The following is a 27999-nucleotide window of genomic DNA, read 5'->3' as shown; positions in this document are numbered from 1 at the left end:
CAAAGATGGCGCCGGCCGGAGAGACCACAACGTTGGTTTCACACGTGGGGGAAAAGAAAAAGGTGACTATTACGATTAAATTCAGTATATTCACTTGTCAGAAGACACCATTGCCGTTATATCATGTGGTAATCATGTGGGTACTTTATTTACATTCAACTCATTGGTTAGTAACTACGTTACTGTCCGTGCTGTTGAAACTACCAGACTTAAACCTCGATGCGACTGCGACACTGACTACGTTTACAATACATGCACACAATATTCCGCTTTTTGCCCATATTCGGAAAATGACAATATTCCGACTAAATGAATAATCCACTAATATTCCCGTTTACATGCAGCCGTAGCTCGCCCTCCCCGACACGTGAGGGAGGAGGGGAGAGAGAGAGATGCAGGTAGGCGGAGTTTTTCTGTTGAGAATAAACAGAGCAGCACTGTATTCTTACCAACATCACTTGGTCCATTTCAGGAGCTTGCTGCTGAAAAGTTTGGTGTTGCGCATCCAAGTCTTTCATAAAAAGTAGGCTAGTAGCCTACATAACCTCGCAGGCTCGCAAGCATTGTGGACTTCCGTGGGCACTGGGCACTATAGGCTACTCTCTGGCCCAATCTCAATGTCCCCCCTAAGCACTGAGCCCTCACAGACGACATCAGCTGGTAAGTGATTGAGGGGGAGAGGCTGCAATGGCTCAAAATGGTATAAAGAGGAATGGGACAGCACTCTCACGTTACCCTGACAACACCAACAACAAGTGCAGCCATGTTTCTCAGCTTTGTGGGGTTGGGATTTGTTCTCTTACATTTACTTTTTTTTTTTACAATATTTTGTATTAGTTTCAGTTTGTAAATGATTGTAACAGTGACAGTATAATATATTATTTTACAAACAAGTATATATACCTGCTCCAGCCACCTTCCTCCCACCCCCTCACCCCATTCCTTCACAAGACAAAAAAAAACAGTATACATGTGAACTTCTTTTTGATAGCGGCAACGTTTGCTCCTTCCATCGTGTTTACCGTTTCTTTCACACTTCTGGGAAACCCCCTAGTAACCACGGTAACCCAAATGTAGCATCACAACGCTATGAACTGTGGGAAATCCCCTCGGGCAAAGTCTGCAGAGGTGCGGACTTACGGAAAGTCTGCATTTAGGGCTTGAAAATGTCTGCCGAGAGCCATCATGCACTTGACGATTTCACAGTGGGACAGCCCTAAGCCCTCGCGGGCATGCGCCTCAAAGTCTGTGAGTGCGGACTGCGGACATTGAGATTGGGCCTCTCTCTCTCTTTAAATCGATGTTTCTCATCTCCTCCCGATCAGAAATGTCGGCTTTTCTTTTCGTATGCCAGATATGATGGATTATATGATTATATCGCCTCTTCTAGTGCTTTCTAGCACATAGCAGTTGACCACAAACAGGCAACATGCGTCGCAAACTGTGGTAAAAACCCTGATTGAGACCCATATTCCGAATGCACTGTATACATGATCAAAGAATCCTCCGAAAACCCGAATAATACTGGAATAACCCAGATGTCTTAATCGGAAAATGCTAAATTCGGAAAAAGGGCAAATCCAGAAAATGCAACTGGAATATGCTGTTTACATGACCCTTATCAAATTCAGAATATTGTCATTTTCCGAATAATAGTGGAATATTGTGTGCATGTAAACGTAGTCACTGTCTGCATGAGAAGCAGTGGCAGTGTCTTGCCTTAAAGCTACTGTATACCACCAGACCCAAGGTAAAGTTAGCTGACTGGTTAGCTAATGTCAGGTAACATATGCGAAGTGCCCCTGACTTGTTCTCCTTATTTTTGATACAGTCACTTTTAACTACCGTATTCCGCTAACATTTGCTCTCTTTCTGACAGCCTCCGTCGCGTTATTGGGAGGAGACACAGGAGGACGGGAAGAGCGAAAGTCAGTCAAAAGGTCAACATGTCAGAGAAAAAAAGAGTGGACGGGCTCTGCAGCAGAAAAGGATGCAAGGAGCAAAGAAGAGAAAGCACGGAGGAGATCCGAGAGGTGGAAATAAACTCATATCAGGGGTAAGTGAATGAGTTTATCTGAGCACAAATGCGTCAATATGTCACTGTTATTTATTTGTATGAGGTCTGACTAGCCTCAATGCGAGACTTGCAGGGCTCGGTATTGGAAAGTACGCACTATTTGGGAGTTCCAGGGCACCGGTGTCATGCCGAGTTTTGCATCCCCACCACATTTTGGGGCTGTTTTAACTTAAAAACAGGGATGCAAATCTCGGCAGGTACAAACCGCCGAGACTTGCTTCCCCCTCCATAAAGCTAGGAGAGACCCCAGGCCTCGAGGTCACCTGTAGCTGGATTTTAAGCACCAAAGTCGGCCTCCATGAGCCAGAAGAGAGCCCCAAGCATGGAAGTCACCTCGATGCAGATTTTATGCATCAAAGTCAGTCTCCATGAGCCAGGACAGACCCCCTGGCCTGGAGATCACGTCTACCCAGACAATTATATAATTTGTAAACAGTTAAGTTTCCGCATAAATCATTAAAATACGCTCCCGTGACGTGGGGATGCATTTGGCGGCGGGGGTGCAAAACTCGGCATGACACCGGCATCTTTGATAACAACATTGGCTCGGAGGTAGGTACAGTTTTATTGTGATTGATAGCCGCATAGCAGGCGTTGCAGTGGCTGTGGGGACCACGCATCCGAGACTCTGAAGGAAGAATGACTGAAGAGTCTCGCGTTGAGGCTAAGGTCTGACTTGATCAGTGTGTGAGTAGTAACAGGGATGTCTTGCAGTCATTCACACTAACCTCTATTACTATGTATTTACCACCCTTACTCACTTCATATTTGTGAAATTAAATCAAATTGATTTCCACTGATTGTTACTCATGCTCCTTTAGAAATCGGACCCGTTCCCTGGGCCTGCTCCAGTTCCAGAAGAGAGACTTAAGAAGTTTCGGAGGAAAGAGAAAAGTAAACTGGTAAGCCCTCCCCTACCCTCTTTCTTTATTCACATTTTCGGTAATGTGTAGACTAGAGTTGACTATTTGTCCTTTATTCTTCTCCTCCTAGCCTCCGCATCATCAATTTAAGCTGAGAGAGGCTGTGGCTCAGTCGGAGGTTGTCTCAGAAATGGCCCAGAAACAGGCTGCGCAATTTGACCTTCTCCTTCCAGAGGATGCAGGGTATTTACGTTCTGATGCGACACCTCTTTCACATCATCGTGTGCGAGGTCGATGACCACTGAAATGCACTTCCTGGTTCTTCTGACACCGTTGCCTTTACCCTCAGGTTCCTAGAGGGAGACGAGGATGAGGACACATGTACCATCTCACAGAAGGACATTGCAGATGCTGTGGATATAACATCTGGGGCAAAGGTGAGACACTCATTAGACGTAGTAGGGTGTAACATGGATGATTTAACATTATTATTATTATTATTATTTTTAATTCTGTGGTGCTCTGAGTCTCTGCATTTTAATTAAAGACATTTCTCTCTCCCCCCCTACTTTCTCCCCAGTATTTTAATCTTAATCTGTCTCAGTTTGGGCCGTATCGACTGGATTACAGCAAGACTGGCCGGTCAGTATCACACATCTAAACCCAGTCATGTATTAAAAGTCTGTCTTGGCGTTTATGTCTACTAATACTTTACTGCTATTTGTTTACATCACCAAATGGAAATCATGGTTAATTTTTAATTAATATAAACTCCCATTTTCATCAAATACAGGTGAATGAATTCAACTGCCACAGCTAATTTATGGCAATTTACTGTATTGGTTGGAAATGTATACAGCCTTTATGAATAGATTTATGTTTCTGCCGGTGGCTGCAGTTGAATGCCTATTCCGAGTTCGGCATTGTGTTCATGGTTACAAGACGTAGTTTTCAATGCTTTGTGTTTTCTTTGCTGCAGCCACCTGCTGCTTGGTGGGAGGAGAGGTCATGTAGCTTGCCTAGACTGGCAGTCCAAACAGCTAATGTGTGAGATCAACGTGATGGAGTCTGTCACTGATGTGAAGTAAGTCGGCCAACCCTGCATTGTGCAGCCAGCATCACACAGCGTATATTCACCTTATTCACCACGCCCACTTTTTCTCTCTTCCGCGTTACACGCAATTGTATTTGTTCTTCCGGTTCAGCGCTGATTGGCGGCCAAAGCTCATTAGCGTTACTGCTGCGAGGAGCCGATGGCTGTACCTGGTCAGCATTTAACGTTAGTTACAAAAGCACGTCGACAGTGTTTTCTCACTGCCGTGCCAGTAGCCTACAGTAGGGTTTGACAGATAGCTTGTCCGACACAGTGTGTCAGCACAGCCAGCGCTCCCAGTCCTCGCTGCTCGTTAAATATTTCCAAATAAGCGTTATTCTGATAAACTGGTCACACAATTACGTTCTCACCCGAAAAATATTTAAACTTTCAAACAGTTTGGGTTTTTTTGCTTGAAAACAGATTTGTGGCAAGTCTAAAAATGATTATGGTAGGTGTAATCTACTTCCGTGTCTAAAACCGGAAAGACGATTACAAAATGACGTCATGCAGAAGCGTCCTTGTATGGGCAAAGAATAAGGTGAATACAAGCATTTAATTACAATCACGCCTCACCCATACACAGGTGTGTGTGAACATCTTTCCCTCTTGAAATCATATTTAATTTGCCTCATCTAGGTGGCTCCATAGTGAGCACATGTACGCAGTGGCTCAGAAGAAGTGGCTATATATCTATGACTCTAATGGAATTGAGCTCCATTGCATTCGCAAATTCAACGATGTCCTTCGCATGCAGTTCCTCCCATACCACTTTTTGCTGGCCACAGCGGTGAGTAGTTCACTAAAACCTCTCCTCTGGATTTGATGCAAAATATGTTGCATGTTTGTGTTAATAATACCTGCCTCGGCCTAAAAACACACACACACACACACACACACACACACACACACACACACACACAGACACACACACACACACACACACACACAGACACAGGTGTGTGTCAGATGTGAGGCTGCTCTGTTGAGAGCTCTGTTGTTAAAACCCTCCCGTTCACGGTCAGAGTGCCACAGGTTTCCTGCAGTACCTGGATGTGTCTGTGGGGAAGGAGGTGGCGGCTGTTCCCACTAAGGCTGGCCGGCTTGACGTCATGTGCCAGAACCCTCAAAATGCTGTCATCCATCTGGGCCACCCCAACGGCACCGTCACCCTCTGGTCCCCCAACCAGAAGGAAGCCCTTGTCAAGATGCTCTGTCACCAGGGTGGTGTGCGCTCCGTCGCTGTGGACAAGACTGGCACGTGAGTCTCTTATGTCACCAGGGTGGTGTGCGCTCCGTCGCAGTGGACAAGACTGGCACGTGAGTCTCTTATGTCACCAGGGTGGTGTGCGCTCCGTCGCAGTGGACAAGACTGGCACGTGAGTCTCTTATGTCACCAGGGTGGTGTGCGCTCCGTCGCAGTGGACAAGACTGGCACGTGAGTCTCTTAGAACATGGTGTCCCGCTGATGTGGGGCAGGATGAGTTTCTCCACTTGTATTTCTTTTAGAAGCAGGAAGCTGTATGATTCTCTATATCAGTGGTGTACAATCAAGTATATATATATATCTATATATCAGTATATCAGTATATATATATCTATATCAGTGGTGTACAATCAAGTATATATATATATATATATATCAGTATATCAGTATATATATCAGTATATCATCATCATCATCATCATCATCATCATCATCATCATCACTTTATTGTCAGACACAAGGTCCATTAAAAAACACACAATACATATAAAACAGGTAACAACACAATAAGAACACTTAACATTTCTACAGTAAGGCACTGTACCAGTGTTTCCAGATGGAAGACATGTATCTAGTGTCACTGAGATTGGGTTGAGAGAGCAACATAATGAGCATATTCTGAGACATATTCAGACGACAGATAAACCTATACATCAGGTGTCTCAACAGGGCATGAAAGGTGCTCACTCCTGCTCCACAAAACATTTCACTGGCACTACTACAGCGTGGCTGCCTAAGAAGGATCCTCAGGCAGTCATTAAGCAACCTGGAGATTTTTAATGCTAGCCTGCTTATACTTGACCCACAGGGGGGCAGTATACAGAGGAGTACAGTAGGCTCTAAACAGGTTAACCTTTACATCATCTGAGCAAAAATAAAACTTCTTCCTCAGCATGTTAGCTTGAGCATACAGTACACGCCTCTGTCTGTACATGTCATCATCATCACTCATTTGATCAGTTATAATATGACCCAAATATTTAGTTTGACAGCAAACTGCCAGCACCTGCCCAGACAGATAAAAAGAAGGAAAGGAGAGATCCTTATCACCTCTTGTTCTGCAGATCATAGTGACACTCTTTTTAGCATTATATTTCACATCAAAACGACCTCCATAGTCAGAACAGATATTCAGCAACTGTTGGAAACCAGTACTGCTTGGAGACAGGATAACCAAATCATCGGCATACATAAAGTGATTTACAGTGGTATTACCAATCACATATCCCGTTCGGCAGCTGCTGAGCTGTACAGAGAGTTCATTCATATATAAATTGAACAGGGCGGGGGAAAGAAGCCCCCCCTGACGGACGCCATTGCCGACACCAAAAGGAGCAGAGACCGTATTACCCCACCTTACCTGCATGGTCTGGTTAGCATACCAGAATGCCAGGATTCTAATAATGCTATCAGGCACGCCCCTCTCCCTCAGTTTAAAAAATAGTTTCTGGTGGTTGACTCGGTCGAATGCCTTAGAGGCATCAATAAACCCCACTAAAACAGAGGAATGCTTACCTTTATACATATCAATAACCTCTTTCAATGCATAGATACAGAGGTCAGTGCCATGCTTGGCTTTGAATCCAAATTGATTGTCAGACGTGACTAAAAAGGAACTTAAATTATCAAATAAAATTCTCTCTAAAACTTTAGAAAGTGCACTGGCCAGTGCAATAGGTCGGTAGTTGTCCACACTCCCCACCTTACCTGCCTTGTCCTTGATGACTGGCACCAAAGTGACCGACAGTAAGGAGTCCTGCAGCAGCCCATGTGTCATGAGGCCTGTAAAACAGATGGAGAGCAGGACAGCCACCCTGGGGCTCGCATGTTTAAGATGCTCTGCAGAGATATTATCTTGGCCGCTGGCTTTGTTATCGGCCAGCTGAGTTATAGGTTGTAGCACCTGGTTAACCGTAAAACCAACAGCCTCACTGTTAGGGATGCTGCTCACTGGCAACGGGTCACTTTTTACACAGTTAAACACAGCAGAATAATGCTGCCTCCACAGCTCAGCTATGTCAGCAGCACCAGAGACTCCCTCAATCATGCCAGGTAGCAGCGTACTGCCTCGATTCAAGGCCTTCACCTCATTCCAGAAGCCAGTGACATTGCAGCTAAGGAGCTTCTCAGCCATTGAGTCTGCTCTCATGAGTTGTTCATGTTTGGTTATATACTGAATAGCAGCTTTGTATCTGGCATGGGTGTTCTTTCTGTGGTCCAGAGCAGGACCCTGCCTGGGCCTGCCTGCCGTTACCCATTGACTAAAGGCCTCCCTAGCTGCAGCAAAATGGGGGGCTACATGTTTATTCCAACCTGGCTTACCTGGCTTACCTGTTTTACAATTAGTATAAGTGATATAGGGGCTACTGGCCTCACACAATGTTCCAACAATGGCATCATACATAGTACAGAGATCATGGTGGTGAGCTGTATCTTTACAGTTAACATCCGAGCACAGGATAGCATCATAGGGTAACAACACCTGATTCAAAAGAGCCTCCGTTTTCCCATAGTAAAATAGGACATCGTTATCTGTGAGTTTAGACCAGTCTAGTTTGGACCTAGATCTGTTGTTGACCTCCCGGGTCATCTCAGGGAGACTGTCTAACTCAATGTAACAAATAAAAGGTAAATGATCACTCATTGAAGCCTCATACACAATCTCCATAGAGGGCAGATTGGCATGGGCATCAGCCGAGCAAACACAGTGATCTAACCAAGATGTGGTGTTCCAGGCTTCACTAATATAAGAGAAGCTGTCAGCTGGCAACAGCACTTGGCTAGATATAGTGAGTTCACTATCATTACAAAATTGAGTCAAGTGTCTAGCAAATAGGGAGCTTCTATCAGAAATGTCAGCATTCCAATCACCAACCACATAGACACAAGTACAGAGATTATCCTGTATAAAACAGTTAATAAAGGCAATATATATATATATATATATATCAGTATATCTATATCTATATCAGTGGTGTACAATCAAGTAAGCGTTGCTTTTACTACACCAGTACATTTCACTAATTGCTCCCTTTCTCTTGTTGAAGGTGTGCAAATAATTGTGCATAATCAGTTGCTGGTGTGGTGTTTAGTTCATGGCTGACCAATGTGGGACCAATGTGACCAGTGTGGGGCCCAGGGGCCAAACTTAGACAAGCTCACTTTCTAAATGTGGGGCCCAGGGGCCAAACTTAGACAAGCTCACTTTCTAAATGTGGGGCCCAGGGGCCAAACTTAGACAAGCTCACTTTCTAAATGTGGGGCCCAGGGGCCAAACTTAGACAAGCTCACTTTCTAAATGTGGGGCCCAGGGGCCAAACTTAGACAAGCTCACTTTCTAAATGTGGGGCCCAGGGGCCAAACTTAGACAAGCTCACTTTCTAAATGTGGGGCCCAGGGGCCAAACTTAGACAAGCTCACTTTCTAAATGTGGGGCCCAGGGGCCAAACTTAGACAAGCTCACTTTCTAAATGTGGGGCCCAGGGGCCAAACTTAGACAAGCTCACTTTCTTTTGGCCCTCCATGGTTTTGAAAGAAGAAGAAAAAAACACAGCCAATATTACTGTCTCTCAGAGGCTGTGGCGGGCTCATTTTTACAGCTAGCTTGATGATACTTTTACCATATGAAATTAGAAGACCTATTTTAGATTTTCTGCAGAATGTAAATAGTCTATAAATAATATAATTTTAATGTAATTTTTCACATAACATCAACATTTATTTTTGGCCCACGACCTTCCACCCAGATTGATGTTGGCCCTTCATACGAAAGAATTTGGGCACCTCTGGTTTAGTTGAAAGGAAAACCTGCAGACTCTTGGTCCTCTAGACTCTAGAGTCTATGGCACATGATTTGACACCAGTGGGCAATACCATGAATGTAGGATAAGCAGATCCAGGATCTGTCCATTGATCTGGTTTGGCTTAACCAGATAATTGCCATCTAGCTGGATTCTAGTTAAGTCTACCACGAATGTAGTTCTCAACTCGTTAAGTGCATCCAGGTTTTTCTAATCAAGTTGAGAGCGCGTGCACATGAAAATGCCCATGCACAGGAGCTTGTGCCCGCAAAAGAGGCATGGTTTTTAACAACTAGCCAATCACAATGCAATATTGACTGCTCCAGCTTTTACAGCATCAGACACGCCTATTTCCTCATTCATTCAAAGCGCAAATCATGAAGCTTTACTAATTACTATGTATGTCAGAATCAAAATCCGTGTTGGATATTATTAGTCTGTTCCCGAATGACTGTCTAAAGTTACCGCTTTTATTCACATCAGTCATTTCTTTGAAGAGCGGTTTCTGCCTCCACGTATTATCCTACAGCAGCTCAATTCACCCTCTCAATAAACTCAATAAAACCTGCATGTCTTTTTTGCGAGTGGAAGTAATGTGTAATCTATCTCAGTCTAAATTTCCAAAATCCGTAGGCGTTTTTAGACCATTTAGGCTCAATGAATAATAATGATCTCATGATGTGTTTGGTCGCACTGATGGAATAATTCCTATAGGCTAATAGGCTATCAATAAAAAACTCATGATAATAAATTTAAAAAAGGCTGCTGAACCGAATCGACACGGTACGTGCGGGCATAGATTTCATTTATAAAAAATAGCCTATTTTGTGGTCACATATAGGCTATTGGCAGCAGAGTCGCATATCTCCATATTTCATACAAGGACTATGCTGGAAATATGAAGTTCAATCACATCATACAGGCCAAAAGCAACACAGTTGCAGCTGAAAAATGCAGGAGTAGAATAGATATGAATCATCTGTGTGCAGGCGATCCCATATTAACTCATTGAGTGCCAGCCACTTTTGGAGAACGGACGCTCCCAGTGCCAGAGTTACAGAGCTTTTTTCAGTGATTTCTCGAGGCCCACAGAATATTGTGTGATATTACTATGTAAACACTGAACACGCAAAAAGAACAATGAGACTCTCTTCTATCATCAGCAAAAACAGGTTTATTGATATAATTTTCCGTTCTTTAGTTATCAGCCGGAGAAGATAGCTTGATTTAACCAAAAACAGCCGTTTTTTTCTAGAAGCTGAGATAATGACCCTTTTGTGAAATTAAACATTTCAAGCACATCACTGACTCTGAAGCTAATTTTCTGATGTAGTCACACCTCAAAAATAATTTCCTTCAATAAAACAGTGAAGGCCAGGGAATTTTGTTTGGCAGAATAATATTTTTTAGCTGCAACCAGCAGCGCTGGCCCCTGCGTGCGCTGCTGGTTGCAGCTTCTTGCTGGTCTTGATTTGCTGCTGGTGGGCATCGGATATTCTGGCTTGCGTTTGCCAATCCTGTCCTGCTGTCTGCGTCTGTCTGGGTCAGTGTTGTGTGCTGCTCTGCAAAAAACGTATTGGACGTCGATCGACGTCCTTGGCACTCTACGTCACTATTTATTTGGACGTCGATCGACGTCCTTGGCACTCAATGAGTTAAATTGCTTAGATGTAGTAGGCTATTCTGGCATGTATGACCATGTCCAAACCAACGTCAGCCTCAGCTCCGTTGCGCACACGGCATCGTGCGCTTTGGAGACGTTTATGTAACCTTTTTACGCCGGTTTAGTGATATTTCTCCACTCACTATTCAGCTGCAATCGATCGGCGGGGTCAAACGTATCTAGCCTACTTGAGAGCACAAATATATAAAAACATATTCCAAAGTGGTAAGTAGGGATGCATCGATTATTTTGTTTGATGTACGATTATAGTCTGAGAAAAAACCACGATTATCACGGTTTCACGATTATTTATGGACGTATAAAAATCACATGAGCATTCTTTGAACAGAGGTTTTATTGTATTGTCCATGCATTGTTTAAAGGTTGCTGTCTTTTGAAAGGTAAATAAAGGCAAATATTTGTCCAAAATGATAAATAAAATAAACAAAGTCTGACTGTAATATTTATGACAGTAGATCTCTTTGGAACAAAACATAGTCAGGCAGGTGTATTATTTTTCTACATTTCTTTTGGATCACCTGAGTAGAGAACTTGTAAAACCTGGTGGAAAAACAGATCTAACTTATCTTTTAGTGTAAATGTTGATTAACTTTTAGTGACCTCCTATGAGAAATATAACGAATGTGGATACACTTGAGTGTTATCATCAACTGTGTCATCCTCATCCATGCCTATTAGTTTGATTATTATTCATTTTTAATCATCTAACGTTATGCAGGTGTTGTAGAAGGTTGGAGGTGTTGGAGCCCTTAGCTGCGACTGCGACTTCGGCAGGTTTTGCAGATTGGGGAGCCGTCATCTTTAACAACACCCTGGGTGTCCTTTTTGTAACCGAAATGCTGCCATACCGATTACTTTAGACATGTTTTGGGGGGGAAGAGATCATCTCTTTGAGTTGCTTGTGGTCTCTCAGGCTCTGCCATTACGTTAGCTGTAATGCTAGCGTAGGCAAGGGAGGCAAGGGAGTTATCTAACGCTAGTTAGATAACTAACTAGCGTTACGTCGTTACATCGATGGCCGTTCAGTAAACAAATTAAGAGGCCACGGAGACCACAGTTCGTGTCAGGCGACTGTCGCATCGCGCACGTCTCTGAAAAGTTTATGTTTGGCTGACGTCCATGGCTATGCTATTGGGAGCATAGCAGACTGGTGGGAGAGCTGTGTTTTGTGCACCCGCTAAAATAGTCCGTGCGGAAACGAAGCGAGAGGCCGGTTCCTCTCGTTCCAGCGCTGTCTGCGCCGCATGGGAGTTTAAACTGACGGACTTATTTTGACAACAAAACACCCGGTGTTACGGAGCCTCTGCGGTTATATAACCGTGACGTTTGAAATCGCGGTTAATAGTCAAACCGGTTAACCCCTGCATCCCTAGTGGTAAGTAGGGCTTAATTTAAATGTAGCCTGCAACAAATGCAAGACTTCAGTCCTCGATTAATTCAACAGGAGCCATATGGATTTTTTTCTTTTTCATATGAATGCAATGGATTTTTCATATAGGGACCATATGAATGGCAACTCGCTTTTTCCAGAGAGCTGATTGGTAAGCAGGGGGGTCTTTCATGGGTTTTGATCTTATCCTCTGAACTTAACCTGCTACAGACCAGGTTAGCCATAGAGCATAAGTTGCTATGGTGATCTATCTCGGTAAGAAGTTAACTAGCGTCGTGGTACAGCAAACCTAGGTTTAAACCCGAAGTTACATCACTAAGCCACTAATCTTGCTTCGTGGTATAGGCCTCAGACGATGCCCCATCATAACATGACATAACACACATAACTCATGTAGGGCTCTAAATTATTCACAGTAATGATCGCACAAACTTAGGTTACTCAACCAACTCCTTCAATAGAAAGCTGAAGCAATCTATAGCTGAGTACTTAAAAAAAAACGAGGGGAAGAGAAAAGGAGATGGAGCCACCAAGACGTGCTGATGATTCCAAGGAGGAACAACAAGAGGAGAAAGCTGCAGGAACTTTAGGATGACAGGAGAAAAGATTTGCATTTAAGTGCGAGTGCAACCAAATCATATGCTGGTGCCAAGCAAATGTTGATCCCTGAAGTGCTCCCGCCCCTTTTTGCCCTTTCTTCTTAGAGTGTAATGAGTTCTTGGCATGTTGAGTTTATTGATAAATGTCATTTTGCTTCTTAAAGTGGAACTGAACCCGTAGTGGCACGTGGGTCGGAGTCTGTTTCAGACTGAAAATATAACCTGTCTGAGATGACAGGTTGACAGGCGGGTCATAGTAGCATGTTGATGATTTTAGTTGACAATTCTGGCGACTGGATTGGGCTTTTGCCAATCCTGGCGTGTTCCACCCCCAAATCGAGTGGGATTCAGCGTGTTGTGGCGCTCTCCTCGGTAAGAGCCTGGTGACACGAGGTTTAGTGGCTGAGTGGAGCTCAGTGAGCCGCAGGCAGCCAGCTGCCGGAGTGGAGAGTGCAGCCCGTCGGCCTGGAATCTCCGAGGTGCAAACCCCTGACAACCAGGCTCTCAGGCACGCGCCATTATCCCTATTGCGGTAAAGACAATATTCCTGGAATGAGTTTTAACGAGCCAGTTACATTTGTTTGCATTCTTAGGCATTACCATTTTCTTTATTGTGTAGATCAACATACAATTGGCCAAGTAGTTAGTAGTAGTTAGTTTATGGGATAGGAATTCTGCCAGATGACAGGCACTAGGTGCCATTTTCTCCTTCATTTGGAGGAGAAAATTATCCTGAAATAAAGATTTGATTGACAGCTGCCATGTCGTGATATTATTGGTTGAAATGGGGTAGACATTTGTTAGTAGGTGACGTCAGCAAACTGTAGATTATTGTTATGAATGAAATCTTGAAAAATGAACTTTTGATGTGATTTTTTTTTTTTTTAATGAAGAAATTTGATTTTTGTGATTTTTTTTTGGCATAGTGTACATTATTAAATAGGTGCACTGCATACCCAGGTATTTGAACTAAAAGAAAAGAAAAGTCATTTTTGGGTTCAGCTCGACTTTAACAAGGTTGTCTTTTTCGGTGTGTTGCACTTCCCTTAACGTCCATTAGAGAGCAGTCTCTTCATGCTTTCATCTTGTGTCTTCTAGGTACATGGTGACATCAGGCATGGACAAGAAGCTGAAGGTCTATGACATCAGAGCCTTCAAACCACTCCAGTCCTACTTCCTTCCTGCTGGAGCTTCCAGTCTGTCGTTGAGCCAGAGGGGGCTGCTGTCTGCAGCCACAGGGGACATCGTCCAGGTCACTATCTCCTCCACACCATATAATTAATGATATGTCAAGGGTGAAGTGAAACACTATTAAACGTCTGTTAAATAGCACACAGAGCAATAGGTAAACAAATTTGAATTAACCAGGACAGGCTGGTTCATTATTTTTGGCCACTTTTAGGCAGTGTAGGAAATTAAAAAAATATTTTGGGGGCAACTTTGGCCCACTGTCAAAATTCTGGTGCCACTTAAAAAAAAGGTAATTACTGCATACATTTCAGGGTTGCCACGGGCCTGGACAGTACTTGAAAGTGCTTGGATTGATATCTTTTATGTCATCAGTAGTGCTGGGCCAAGTTTGATACACTTTCATCCTATCTACAGTGTCACTCTCCACGTAGGCTACAACGATACAGTGATTTGCTGATCGCTGAGCTGTCATCGGCTGTTGCGCTCTCTCATAGGCGTTCTTAGCTCAAATAGCTCAGTTGGTCGCCTAGGTAACCTGCAGTGGATAGATTTTTGTTTGAATCTCTTTTTCCCCCAGGCTTGTAACTGTTTGTTTGAGTGTGTTTATCATCTTCTTCTTCTGCCAAACAGCTTGGAGCTATGGAAATGGACTGAACACTTTAAAAAGAGCAATCTTCACTGCCACAGAACATAAATTAAATTTATGAATCAACATGTTTGCTTGTGCGTACATCTTACGACACTGTTTGAACATGTCCCTATCATCAGATAGGTCGTTGGTTATCTAATGAACATGTCCCTATCATCAGATAGGTCGTTGGTTATCTAATGAACATGTCCCTATCATCAGATAGGTCGTTGGATATCTAATGAACATGTCCCTATCATCAGATAGGTCGTTGGTTATCTAATGGCCTAAGTATTTAGCCTCATTACATTTATTAAGAGAAACACCAGACAGGAAGAAGTCAAGAAAGACACATTTTCTGTCCTCCCTACTTCTGACAATCATAGCATTACTCTTATTTGCATTATATTTGATGTTGAAATCTAGACCATATTGTGAACAAATCCTCAGTAACTGCTGAAGACCAGCACTACATGGACAGAAAATCACCAAATCATCTGTGTACATTATTCACATGGGACGGAGTAGACAGAGTTTCCCCATTTAACGTGCATCGTCTGGTGAGCATACCAATAAACCAGAATCCTCACCAGAGATCTAGGGACCCCTCGTTGACATAATTTATGGAATAGTTTTCCATGGCTGACATGATCAAATGCTTTAGAAGCATCAATAAAACACATACACATTGTGGAGTTTTTCCTTGAGTATTTATCTGGAAAATCTCCTTAAGAGAAAAAATACACATATCAGTGCCATGTTTCCGTTTAAAACCAAACTGATTATCAGAAGTCAGGATGTACTGCTCCAGCCTATTAAGTAGAGTTCTTTCCAGCACTTTAGACGAAATGCTGGCAAGAGCTATAGGCCTGTAATTCTCTGAACTGTTTAGTTGACCAACTTTGTCTTTGATGACAGGCACTAAAATAACAGATAAAATAGAATCTGGTAAAGTACCATGAACTAAAAACCCAGTGAAACAAATGGCGAGCAAAAGATGAAGTTTTCTACGGGCAAATAATTTTAAATGTTCAGCAGTTATGTTATCCATACCACAGGCCTTATTATTATCTAACTTCATGAATCTCTTGTGGGGTGACAGACACCTCTTCATCGTCATCTATTTCACCCACTTTAAGAGGGTTGCTTGACACACAGTTAAACAAATCATAAAACTTCTTCTGCCACAAATGACAGATATTCTCAGGACCACTTGCTCCATCGATATTCGATGGGAGAGATGTTTTACAGTTGGTGATGGTTGTGATTTCTTTCCAGAAGTCAGTAGGACTGTTGTTTTGTATCCAGAAGTCAGTAGGACTGTTGTTTTGTATCCAGAAGTCAGTAGGACTGTTGTTTTGTATCCAGAAGTCAGTAGGACTGTTGTTTTGTAGCTTTTTCGCAAGTGCATCAGCCCTCATTGTGTTCTCGTTTCTCTTAATGAAACGGAGAGCGTATTTAAAATTAGCATCGGCCTGTTTCTTGTATTTAAATAAGGAAGCACATTTATTTTTAGCAGATTCAGCCCATTCTTTAAAAGCCCTTCTGGCTTCAGCATGCAGCTCTTCTACATAGTCGTTCCAAACCGGTCTGCATTGCCCACACGCTGCCGGAGATAGAAAGAGACTCCACAATAAAATCATACATAGAGAATAAAAATCAAAGTGAGTCATTGCAATTCAAATCACAACACAAAATGGCCTCCTTAGGAAGCTCAATATTTCACAGCAGAGCATCAGTCTTAAACATAATATTCTTCAAGATCTACCTTATGCTTCCCACACACTAGAGGATAAAAGGCCCGATTTAATGCCCGATTCCCCTCGGGGGGGGCGTGGCCCGATTCGAGGCTAGTCTCAACCGATTTTTTGTCAAAATAATTGTCAAGTGTCTGGTGTCAATAAAGTATTGATTGAATCGGAGCCTGCCCGATCTCGAATCGGGCATATCAAACATGTTTGATATTTACGATGGCTGTCTCCCGACGGAACCCGCAATAGCCAATGAGAGCGAGCAGACCGGGACGCGTCGACGCGTCATACCCGGATGTTAATGCAGCGCTCACAACAAACGAGTTGTGGCAACAGCAGTGCCATGTAGCAGCTCCTCTCTCCCCAGCATCCTCACAGCAGCTTAAAACAGGGTGGATAGCGGCGGATGGCTCTCCAAACATGTGCCGAGGGAGCGGTTTGTTTGCTTCAAGGGAGCGGATATGCTGTATATGAGCTCTCAGACAGGACGTTGTTTTAGCTCATTTTGCGAGGGTGTCCGCCTGCTTGTAGTGGACCCGCCGCTCGGTGCATGTTTGGAGAGCCATCTGCTGTTGTCTGTGGGAAAAAATTGCAGTTTTGTGGGATATAAACAGCCTAACAGTCTAGTTGCTGGAATCGCTGTGAGTCGGTACTTCAAACGGCTGGTGTGTGGTCTTGCAGTCTGACCGAATCGTCTAGTGTGTGCGTTCAGGCGATTTTAATGTTAAAATCTGATGAAATTGTCCTTATGTTGGTGGTCTCATGTTTTTAAAATCGGTTAAGATTTGAAAATCCTCTAGTGTGTAGGCAGCATTAGTTAAGTTAGACCAGTCTAATTTCCCTGTTTTCTTGTTGCCATCCACAGACGATAACAGAGGTAGATTGCCCATATTTACCAACATAGACAAGGGTATATGGTCATAGTTAATCTGCATGGCATCGAGAGAATCGTGTGCATCGACTGTGCATATGCAGTCATAAAGCCATGAGGTTGTGTGCCAAGCCTCACTGATATAAGTTCAAGTTCAAGTAGTTTATTATTGTCCCAAAGGGCAAATTGGATTACAGCAGGCATAGAGGCTTGAAACATAAAAACATAAAGTGCAAACCATACGTACAATGTCATAAATAATCAGGATGTAACAACATTTAGACATACGATGAGCCAATATAAAAGAGCATACACGTACGCTGTACGTCTGGTGCGGCTGATAAAATAAAATAAAACGACACTAATAACTTAAGAATTAAATAAAAAATTTAAATAAAATTACAAAATGATGAACTTTTTGTCATTACAATTAAACTCAATTCCAATCGCCCAATCAACATCCAGTCTAACCACATTGATAAGCTGATCATATTTATTATTCCATAAGATAGCAACTCTTACCGCTGCTCTCCTTCCTCCCTACCTCAAATGCACTTCTTCTTAACAAACAGCCTGCTCTTCCTCCAGGCTGTAGCAACCCATAGTATGTAGGTGGAGGCACTTTTAGTAGGAACGGTAATCTTAGCCCCATGTTTTACCTTCTTATTTGATTTCTTTTACTTTTCATTTAATCTTATTTTAATGTTTTATTCTTTTACTCTTTTATTCTTTTTGAGGTTTTGATTTTATATTATTTTACCTACGGGCATGTATGATTTAAACAAATTGTGCAATAGGGCTGTCTCAGTTGGCATCTACCCACTGTGTCTTAGTGCAATGCTATGTCTGTCCTGTTTGTGTGTTCTTGTGTTTTTGTAACGCTGGATGTGGCTATGCGCACTTTTTGCTCAAGACAAATTTCCCTTCTGGGACAATAAAGTTTATCTCATCTCATCATCTCATCTCAACTCCACCTTGGCGTCCTACCACGGACTATTTTAGTGCTGAGGTCTGTAGTGGATTCACCAGCCCCATAAAAATCTTTGTGTATAGAACTGAGCCTCTCCAGGTCTTGTTTGGCCAGGAATGTCTCCTGGATCTATACAATATCATAGTTGTGAAAGAGTTGATCCACAACAACACGCCGTGATTTATCCGCCTCACTGTGGCCAACACGCAGCCCTCGCACATTAGAAGACACAACACGGATGTTCATTTGCTGCCGTCAATTTGCCCGATCGCTCGCCAGGCTGTGGCTCCCGTGTGGAGGTGCAGATGGGACCTGCTTCTTTGAGCGCTGTGGATCAGTTTCCCCCTCAGAACCACAGATCCGATCAGTCTCCCCCTCAGAACCACAGATCCGATCAGTCTCCCCCTCAGAACCACAGATCTGATCAGTCTCCCCCTCAGAACCACAGATCTCGCTGCCAGTAGCTCTGGTACCACGAGCCTCGTAAAAGCGTTGAACATAAATCCCAGCCAGCCAGAGTTGTGTCTCGTACATAACAGCAACTTTGTTACAATGAGCAGAGATATGAAATGAGCTGAACCTGTTGCGGGTCGAGTCAATCGTTGCTCTCTATCACTTATTGATATAACGAACAAAATTATTGCACCCAGTTCATGAAATATTTTACATTTCCTGTTCTAAACACTTGGTGTTGTTACCCGGGAAAAATCTAACTAGCACACACGAAGTGAAACGTTTAGCATTTCCGGTAGCAGCAACAGCGGTGTGTTTGGAATCAATAGAAGAACTGTAGTGAGAAGTGATCGACGCCACCATGGCTGAGCAGACAAAGACAAAGCCCAGTAGCTATAGAAACTCATCAACCTCATTAACTGAAAATCAAAGGAAAAAAGACTACCGCTGTCACGGTTTGATTGTCAAATGAGTGCAGTGCAAAAATGGCACAGCAATGAGCGCTTAAAACTAAAGATTGAGATTCTGTTTTTGTCTTACAAACACCACCATTGATTTAAATTTTTGCTGTCTAATTTGATCATATGGTTTTCAAATGGATAATATCTCATTTTTTGAATGCAAACTCACATCTTGTTAATAACCTCAATAATTGACACTAGTCCATTGAAAATGTCTCCATGCAGGTGTACCGGGATGTATGGAGTGCTGCAGTGACCAAACCCTACATGGCACACAGAGTGCGCGGAGCAGTGTGGGGCCTTCACTTCTGTCCCTTTGAGGACGTCCTCGGAGTCGGGCATGGAGAGGGCTTCACCAGCATGCTGGTTCCAGGTCAGATTGGATTTTATACGATGCCTACATATTTGAAAAATTGTTAGAATAATAAGCTAAGATTAAGATAAGATTAGACTTGTCTTGGGCTCCAACAATACTGATGCAGTGTGAGTGTCTCTACATAAGGTTCCACTAGACTAGACTAAAAAGATTTGGTGGTTCAGCACTAGCATGGTGTGCATTTCCTGGCATGGAACAACCATCCATTTATAGATGAAACTGTATTTGAGATGGTGTTATCTCCAGTGCCATCTTGATCATGGATGGTGCAGTTTTTCTCAAGAGAAAAGTAGTTAGTGCAGAACATTGAAAAGCAATGCTAGAAAAAGCAGCATCCCACATTATCAGAGCCAGCATCACTGAAATCTGTATGCAGTTCTTTCCTTTAACTTTGACAAAAATCCAAACATTACGATTTACGACAATAACCATCAACCTCAGTATGGTAGGAGGGTGGAGGGTGAGGGGAGACAGTATGGTTGGAGGGTGGAGGGTGAGGGGAGACAGTATAGAGACACTGCATGAAATAGGCCACGCCCATCACGGGGGAAATCGCTCCGTTTACTCCCATTCACCAGCGTAATTTTCCTTGAATTAAACATAGCTAAAAGCTGTTGTGTGGTGGGCTGCGCAGACAACAAATGTAAAAAATCGCCAATTATAGTTTTTTTGTACTCCCAAGCAAAACAAGGAAGCCATTGAGCATCCGCGAGAAGAAAATGTGGATTTAGCTGTCAAGGAAGTAGGAGCGTTCATCTTCCATATATAATTATGATCTTTGTGTGCAACTACGTGACATACTGTAGGAGAACACCAGCGCGTCTGATGCCATCTGTCTGACGTTACACCAGCGTTATTTTCATTAATTTAAACATGCCTAAAAGCTCATGTCATAGTATTTCACTTCAGGCCACTGTGTGGGATCGTTTATCCAGCGTTGTTTGGGCAATGAAAAGGGACACTGCTCCAGGCCAGCTGAGTTCATGTTCTCGATGTACCTTTCCCTCTCCGTTGGAGGAAGTGTACTGAAATAATCTTTTGACATTATCTAAAAAGAAAACTGTCCAAATCCCTGTAAAACCCCGCAAAACTATTTCTATCTGACGAGAGTTCCTCCGTTCGCCCCGGTTAGCCGCGGTTTGTTTTGCCAGCTGCAGTCGTCAGGCAGTGCTTCCTTGTATTTTCCCCCGTCTTGGGCGTGGCTTCTGAATGATGACGCGTTTTTCAGTGTCTCTATGGTAGGAGGGTGGAGGGTGAGGGGAGACATTATGGTAGGAGGGTGAGGGGAGAAAGTATGGTAGGAGGGTGGAGGGTGAGGGGAGACAGTATGGTAGGAGGGTGAGGGGAGAAAGTATGGTAGGAGGGTGAGCGGAGACAGTATGGTAGGAGGGTGGAGGGTGAGGGGAGACAGTATGGTAGGAGGGTGGAGGGTGAGGGGAGACAGTATGGTAGGAGGGTGGAGGGTGAGGGGAGAAAGTATGGTAGGAGGGTGAGCGGAGACAGTATGGTAGGAGGGTGGAGGGTGAGGGGAGACAGTATGGTAGGAGGGTGGAGGGTGAGGGGAGACAGTATGGTAGGAGGGTGGAGGGTGAGGGGAGACAGTATGGTAGGAGGGTGAGGGGAGACAGTATGGTAGGAGGGTGGAGGGTGAGGGGAGACAGTATGGTAGGAGGGTGGAGGGTGAGGGGAGACAGTATGGTAGGAGGGTGGAGGGTGAGGGGAGACAGTATGGTAGGAGGGTGAGGGGAGACAGTATGGTAGGAGGGTGAGGGGAGACAGTATGGTAGGAGGGTGGAGGGTGAGGGGAGACAGTATGGTAGGAGGGTGAGGGGAGACAGTATGGTAGGAGGGTGAGGGGAGACAGTATGGTAGGAGGGTGAGGGGAGTGTACTGAAATAATCTTTTGACATTATCTAAAAAGAAAACTGTCCAAATCCCTGTAAAACCCTGCAAAACTATTTCTATCTGACGAGAGTTCCTACGTTCGCCCCGGTTAGCCGCAGTTTGTTTTGCCAGCTGCAGTCGTCAGGCAGTGCTTCCTTGTATTTTCCCCCGTCTTGGGCGTGGCTTCTGAATGATGACGCGTTTTTCAGTGTCTCTATGGTAGGAGGGTGGAGGGTGAGGGGAGACATTATGGTAGGAGGGTGAGGGGAGAAAGTATGGTAGGAGGGTGGAGGGTGAGGGGAGACAGTATGGTAGGAGGGTGAGGGGAGAAAGTATGGTAGGAGGGTGAGCGGAGACAGTATGGTAGGAGGGTGGAGGGTGAGGGGAGACAGTATGGTAGGAGGGTGGAGGGTGAGGGGAGACAGTATGGTAGGAGGGTGGAGGGTGAGGGGAGACAGTATGGTAGGAGGGTGAGGGGAGACAGTATGGTAGGAGGGTGAGGGGAGACAGTATGGTAGGAGGGTGGAGGGTGAGGGGAGACAGTATGGTAGGAGGGTGGAGGGTGAGGGGAGACAGTATGGTAGGAGGGTGATGGGAGAAAGTATGGTAGGAGGGTGAGGGGAGACAGTATGGTTGGAGGGTGAGGGGAGACAGTATGGTAGGAGGGTGAGGGGAGACAGTATGGTAGGAGGGTGGAGGGTGAGGGGAGAAAGTATGGTAGGAGGGTGGAGGGTGAGGGGAGACAGTATGGTAGGAGGGTGAGGGGAGACAGTATGGTTGGAGGGTGAGGGGAGACAGTATGGTAGGAGGGTGGAGGGTGAGGGGAGACAGTATGGTAGGAGGGTGGAGGGTGAGGGGAGACAGTATGGTAGGAGGGTGGAGGGTGAGGGGAGACAGTATGGTAGGAGGGTGGAGGGTGAGGGGAGACAGTATGGTAGGAGGGTGGAGGGTGAGGGGAGACAGTATGGTAGGAGGGTGGAGGGTGAGGGGAGACAGTATGGTAGGAGGGTGGAGGGTGAGGGGAGACAGTATGGTAGGAGGGTGAGGGGAGACAGTATGGTAGGAGGGTGAGGGGAGACAGTATGGTAGGAGGGTGAGGGGAGACAGTATGGTAGGAGGGTGAGGGGAGACAGTATGGTAGGAGGGTGAGGGGAGACAGTATGGTAGGAGGGTGGAGGGTGAGGGGAGACAGTATGGTAGGAGGGTGAGGGGAGACAGTATGGTAGGAGGGTGAGGGGAGACAGTATGGTAGGAGGGTGAGGGGAGACAGTATGGTAGGAGGGTGAGGGGAGACAGTATGGTAGGAGGGTGGAGGGTGAGGTTTTATATTTATCAACATAAACATGATTATTGTGATGGCAAAAATGGGATGGATGAACGAGCAGAAGGACAGAAACATAAGAATTTAGCTGAAATCTCTTAGCGCAAATTATGCTTGAGCGAAATCGACGGCGCTGACTGCGCCGAGGGGGTCGCTGCAGCTGGGCGTACTATCGGCGCAGCTCGGCGTAGGGGGCATGCAGCTCCTGCGCCGTCTAGTGCCGTCAACTCCTTGTTGTGAGGAATGAGGAAATGCTATTTCCTCATTTAACACATTCACTGCCAGCCGTTTTTTCAATACTGTAGGTAGGTTCTGCCAAGTTTTTTTTTTTGAGGATTCTGGCTCATCTTTCAAGAGCCGAGGATTCTTTTCTGCTAAGATTTTGTGAACACAAATTATCTCAAAAGAACTAATAGAATGTGTGCTTTCTCTGTCTAAAAGAGTTAGTTTGTAGAGTTAGTAGTTATGTAGGCATTAGCAGTAGAATACAGCATGGTTTCAGCGTCTGAAAATTTATGCTGAGATAAATGGCTTTTTGTGAAATTCGATAGAACAGTCACTTTAACCATTTATTTTTGGCGTAAGACGTCAGACATCTAAACAATAGTTTTGAACAGTAATTTCCTCCATAGCAGCAGGAAACCCCCCTCTCCTTCAAACTCCTCCCTCCGTGTGTGTTCTCCTCTCTCTGTGGCTGCAGCGGTACAAGCGAGGCTCTGCCTGTCTGTGCTGCCTGGCTGCTGGCGGCTGCTCTTTGGGCGAGTCTGCATGAGTCGTTTCGGTTGTGAGCTCAGCTGGAATGAAGCTGCGTGCGATTGTGGGCTTTCTGCCGGTGTTTCAAAGTGTGTTGCACGCATAATCTATTATGCAAATTTGCAATCCCCCACCGCCAGCTCCCAGCGCGATAATGCGCGAAAGCGAAAGCGTTTTCGCCAATCCATTTTACAGTATGAGAATGGTTTCCTCGCGCGTTCCCCTGCAGTTTTGGCTCGGCTTTTTCTAGTCTGGAGAGCACTGTCACCACTTAGTGGGTCGGTGGAATGGGTTGTACACGTTCGGTGGCTCCCATATTTTTATAGGAGACGTGGGGGGCGTTGATCCACGTCCCACCGTCAATTTTTTTTTTTTTTTTTTTGACGACTTGACTCGTCAATGGCAGTCAACCGTTGGATTTTTTTTGACGAGTCAACTCGCCAATGGCAGTGAACGTGTTAACATGCTTGTCCCTCATCTAGCAAAGCCTTCTGCAGGCTCACCGGAATGAGTTTTGAAATGGAGGGACAATAAAATGTCCCCCCACCGACATGATTGCAAGTTCTTGGTAAACGACACGATAACGTTGTGGACGTGTTTTGGACGAGTTACGTTCGAGTATGCACAGTCTCGCTGTCGGCGCTCGGCGGCAGCAAGGCTCCAAGTCGTGGCTGCGCAAAACCATGCCGGGTGCTTTAGTCTTTGTTTTTACACCTTGAAACACCAAGGAAAACAAGGAGCGAGAGAGATGCCAAACCAAAGGCAAGATTTTGTTTTATTAATTCAGGAGAGGTGCAACTATCTAGAGAAACGAAAATTAAAACAATGAGCCCACTGATTGGTTGCTGCTGATTGACACCTCCTCCCTTTGGATTGGTCACCAAAACTTGAACGTGGGAGCAACTAGGTTCAAGTAAAGGAGAGTGAGAGGGAAAGAAAATGCAAACCAGGCAAAGAAAATGAATTACCTCTGTGTCCTCCCTTGCCTTTGACAGGTGCTGGTGAGCCCAACTTCGACGGTTTGGATGCAAATCCATACCGCAGTGCAAAGCAGAGGCAGGAGTGGGAGGTCAAGGCTTTATTGGAGAAGATCCAGCCAGATCTGATAAGCCTAGACCCAGGCCAGCTGAGCCAGGTTGACCAAGCTAGCTTCCAGCAAAGGCACCAAGACAGAGTCCAAGCCCTGGTTAGTGACTGGAAGCTTCTTGTCGGCACACATTATGTTTTGTTTGAATTATTGAAAATGTATAGACCTTATTCGATTGACGTCACTCACGTACGGGCACGCCCACTGCCGCCATGTTGTTGACATAGCGCAGCCGCTTTAAGTGACAGCCTATGTAAGAGCAGAGTTTATAGGAAGCTAGCCGCCGTTAGCGTTACCTGTATCGTTCCAATTGTGTTCGGATGGTGACCTGCATTACACACGGCTGTAGTAATGACAGCAATAAAGTCCCCGTGGTTTGTTTCTATCTCTACCGTCCACAGACGTGAAGGGAGCGAGACGGAGGATACGTCAGCAGCACAGGAGATGTGTGGATAGTTAGGAGAGACAGGTGAAACTTTCTGACAGCTCCTCACAGCAAAGTCTGTTCACCTCGTTTTTTCTTTTGTTTATTATTACAGGCATTAACGGCAGCATACAAACAACAACTCTGGGATTTTTTATTGCTGTCATCACTATCGCTATTTTTTAATGGAACAGAAACGACAATAAGGCCGTTACTATAGTTGTCAGCTGCAGGACGGTATGTCAACAATATGGCGCTGTCCGGGGTTAGTGAATAAGGTCTATACCAGAATACCATGTTGATTGTTTCCCGCCTTCTTAAAGATGAACTTATATATTTTTGTCTTCTCAGGGTTTTGACCCACTTGCCAAAGAGAAGTTCATGCCCAGGTTAAGGACAAAAGGTCGGAGTTCTACTGGCAAAGTTGAAAAGCGGAAGAAGCAAGTGGCTCATGTGGACCAGAGGGTAAGTTATCCACAATATCACATGCTGTCATATTTGATCACATTGTGATCTCCCTCGCATACTGGATCTCCAGCGATTGACTCATTACTCTTTGACGTCACCCCCCCAGGACGTGATCAAGACCTCAGTGGAAGACAAGATGAAGATGGAAAAAGAAAGAAAGGAGAGGGAGAAGAAAGAGGAGGCATCATCTGGCCAGAGGTCGGCTCTGGACAGATTCAACAAATAGAACAGAAGGAACCATTGTGCGGCCCAAAACCCAGTGACTTTCTGTGGGCGTGACCTTTGAACTTGATATAAAAGGCAACATTCTAACGCTGTCCTGCAGTCGTCCTCCCTGCCAAAACAGACTCTGCAGAAATGCTGCATGTTGTCAACTGATAAGGGCTTTCAACTTTGCATTCTGATGGTTAATTAGGTCATCTGTGTAGCCTGTGATCAGTGCCCAGGTCAGGAAAATCCATTTAATGCCTGTTGCCTGGAGTGTCGTCTGTTTGCATCAGTGTCCTCTAGAGAGAGTGGTGTCAGCAGATGCCCAAAATGCGTGACTCATTAGCCAATGAACAGCCAGGAAGGGGTCTCGTGCTACTTTTGAATGCTAAAATAAAGCTGATAATGTACAATTTGATTTAAAAATAAATAAAACCTTCATATACAATGCAAACTGTCCATTTTGCTGCTTAATCCAGGAGCTTACTTCCTGGAACTTTTGAGAGTAAAAAACTGTCCATTGGAGTGAATGGAGATGTCGCGACTCCTCTATACGTAGGCCTCTGGTTTGCATGGGTGGATTAATTTATGGGAGATGCAAAACAGCCCCCGCGCCACTAATTTCTGACCATGTCAAGATGGAGTGACTGGACTGTCTGATCAAATTACTGGTCAGTTATTTTATATTAAAACAAATTTCTGAAATAAAAACATTTGATCACAAATTGCTATTAGTCTAGAAGAATATGTAATTTTATGGCAACGTATATACATGGTCACTGCTTTGACTGCGTCCTTCAAAAAAGCGGCTGCTAGAATTAGAGATGCTGTAACCCACCTGACATTGCTTGTCCTTGGACTGACCTGAAGGTGGTGGGATCAAAGAGAAAGAGGTAGAACCAGCCCAAATGAATGTAGACTGGACTCAGCAGAGACCCCTGGTGGTGGAGCTGAAGAGCAAAAAGGCTAGACTGACTAATGAGAGAACACTGCTCAGGCCAGGCCAGAGAAATTGTCTGAGTGACCGGTAATGGACCCGAGAGTATATCTGTCAAATGTTCTATGTCAGACAGTGTCTGATTGTCAGCTTGTCAACTCCATCTGGTAGAACTGGGTTCAAAAGAACACCCGCATGGCATTAGCCTGGGTAAACCCAGCCTCCACGTGACCTCTATCTATGTGCTGTCAGTAACATGACTGATAGCACATAGATAGAGGTCACGTGGAGGCTGGGTTTACCCAGGCTAGCATGGCATGTCAACTAGCTGAAGCTGAAATATGGAATGCAGTTTGGTCTCTTAAGCAGTAAGATTTATGAGGTTACCACAGCCTTCAACTCTCCCACAGCAGATTGCGTTATATTAGTGGTTCTCAACTGGTGGGTCGGGGCCCAAAAGTGGGTCGTGGGGCTGTTTTGAGTGGGTAGCGGATGTGTGCATGGAAAAAAAGAGTTATTCTACTCCTTGAGGTTGGCGGCGTCCACTCCCTGACATTGCTGTCTTTCAGAGGCTGTATCAGGCTCATGCTGTCTTTCAGAGGCTGTATCAGGCTCATTTTTTAAGCCAGATATGTATCTAGAAGTCCTTTATCCATTGAGGGCATCCCGCACATTTTCCCGAATTCACGCATATTTTCAATTTATAAAGGGAGAGTAATCCGGTTTGTGTCGACCGATCTGTGTTTGTGCGGAACGTTGCAGCATTCAAACAACTGGGCAAATTTCACTTCGTTGGCCAGTTGACAACAAACATTAGCACACTAGCTCTGTCGACTCAGTCCTCTCTCGACATCAACGCTCCTCTGCTGGTTTCTCGTGGATACAGACAGCTGCTTGCAAACGTGATTGATCGCTGGCTAAAAAGGAAAACTACGTCGTCAGAAGGGGGACCCGGTCACAAAAAACAAACGGTCGAACAACAAGGCACTTCTAGTGGTAACGTTAACGTAACACCGAGTAACGTCAGTGTCAGTGATGTTTACGTTACTGACGATGAAGAAATCGATAGTGACAATGACATTAATAACGTTAATTCTCCCGATGCCGAGTGCCAGTGATGTCAACGTTGTTGTTGATGATCCAGAGAACAAGAACGACGTTAATGAACCCGAGACACGCAGCACCCATAATGTAAAGAGGAAAAAGATCAAACCTAAAGATAAGTCTCAGCAGAAATGGTACATACTTGAGCATAAGGAGGGTGAAATGAGCTGCTCAATTTGTAAAATGCATGGTGCTGTGTGAATTCAGCTGCTTAACATTCTGTAACTATGTACTTTTATAATATGAGTTGAGTAGGCTAAAGGATTTGAACCCCTACTTCAACTTCTACCTGAGTCTATTTTTAGTTGAGTATTTGCACTTTTACTGGGAACTCGGGTTA

General features: G+C 44.6%; 1 protein-coding gene across 1 annotated transcript; it reads left to right on the top strand.

Annotated features, from left to right (window-relative positions):
* The first annotated feature begins 1 nt into the window (after position 1).
* wdr46 (WD repeat domain 46) lies at positions 2 to 26052 on the top strand. The gene is made up of 14 exons (XM_083638399.1): positions 2 to 62; positions 1880 to 2056; positions 2899 to 2979; positions 3071 to 3183; positions 3290 to 3377; positions 3521 to 3582; positions 3920 to 4024; positions 4673 to 4823; positions 5059 to 5294; positions 13872 to 14025; positions 19324 to 19471; positions 24428 to 24618; positions 25295 to 25408; positions 25518 to 26052. Exons 1-14 carry the CDS (start codon positions 6 to 8, stop codon positions 25635 to 25637), a joined length of 1797 nt encoding a protein of 598 aa, XP_083494525.1. The 5' UTR covers positions 2 to 5; the 3' UTR covers positions 25638 to 26052.
* The last annotated feature ends 1947 nt before the right edge of the window (positions 26053 to 27999 follow it).

This window comes from Poromitra crassiceps, assembly GCF_964638095.1.
Source record: "Poromitra crassiceps genome assembly, chromosome: 6".
NCBI lineage: Eukaryota > Metazoa > Chordata > Actinopteri > Beryciformes > Melamphaidae > Poromitra > Poromitra crassiceps.
The sequence above is the reverse complement of the archived record's forward strand: the minus strand, read 5'-3'. Positions and strand labels throughout refer to the sequence as shown.

Excerpts from the sequence above, each read along its gene's own strand:
- wdr46 (XM_083638399.1), top strand. The coding sequence starts at position 6 with ATGGCGCCGGCCGGAGAGACCACAACGTTGGTTTCACACGTGGGGGAA. Across the intron at positions 2,057-2,898 it reads GAAATAAACTCATATCAGGG|AAATCGGACCCGTTCCCTGG; the intron begins GTAAGTGAATGA and ends ATGCTCCTTTAG. Across the intron at positions 4,824-5,058 it reads ACTTTTTGCTGGCCACAGCG|AGTGCCACAGGTTTCCTGCA; the intron begins GTGAGTAGTTCA and ends GTTCACGGTCAG.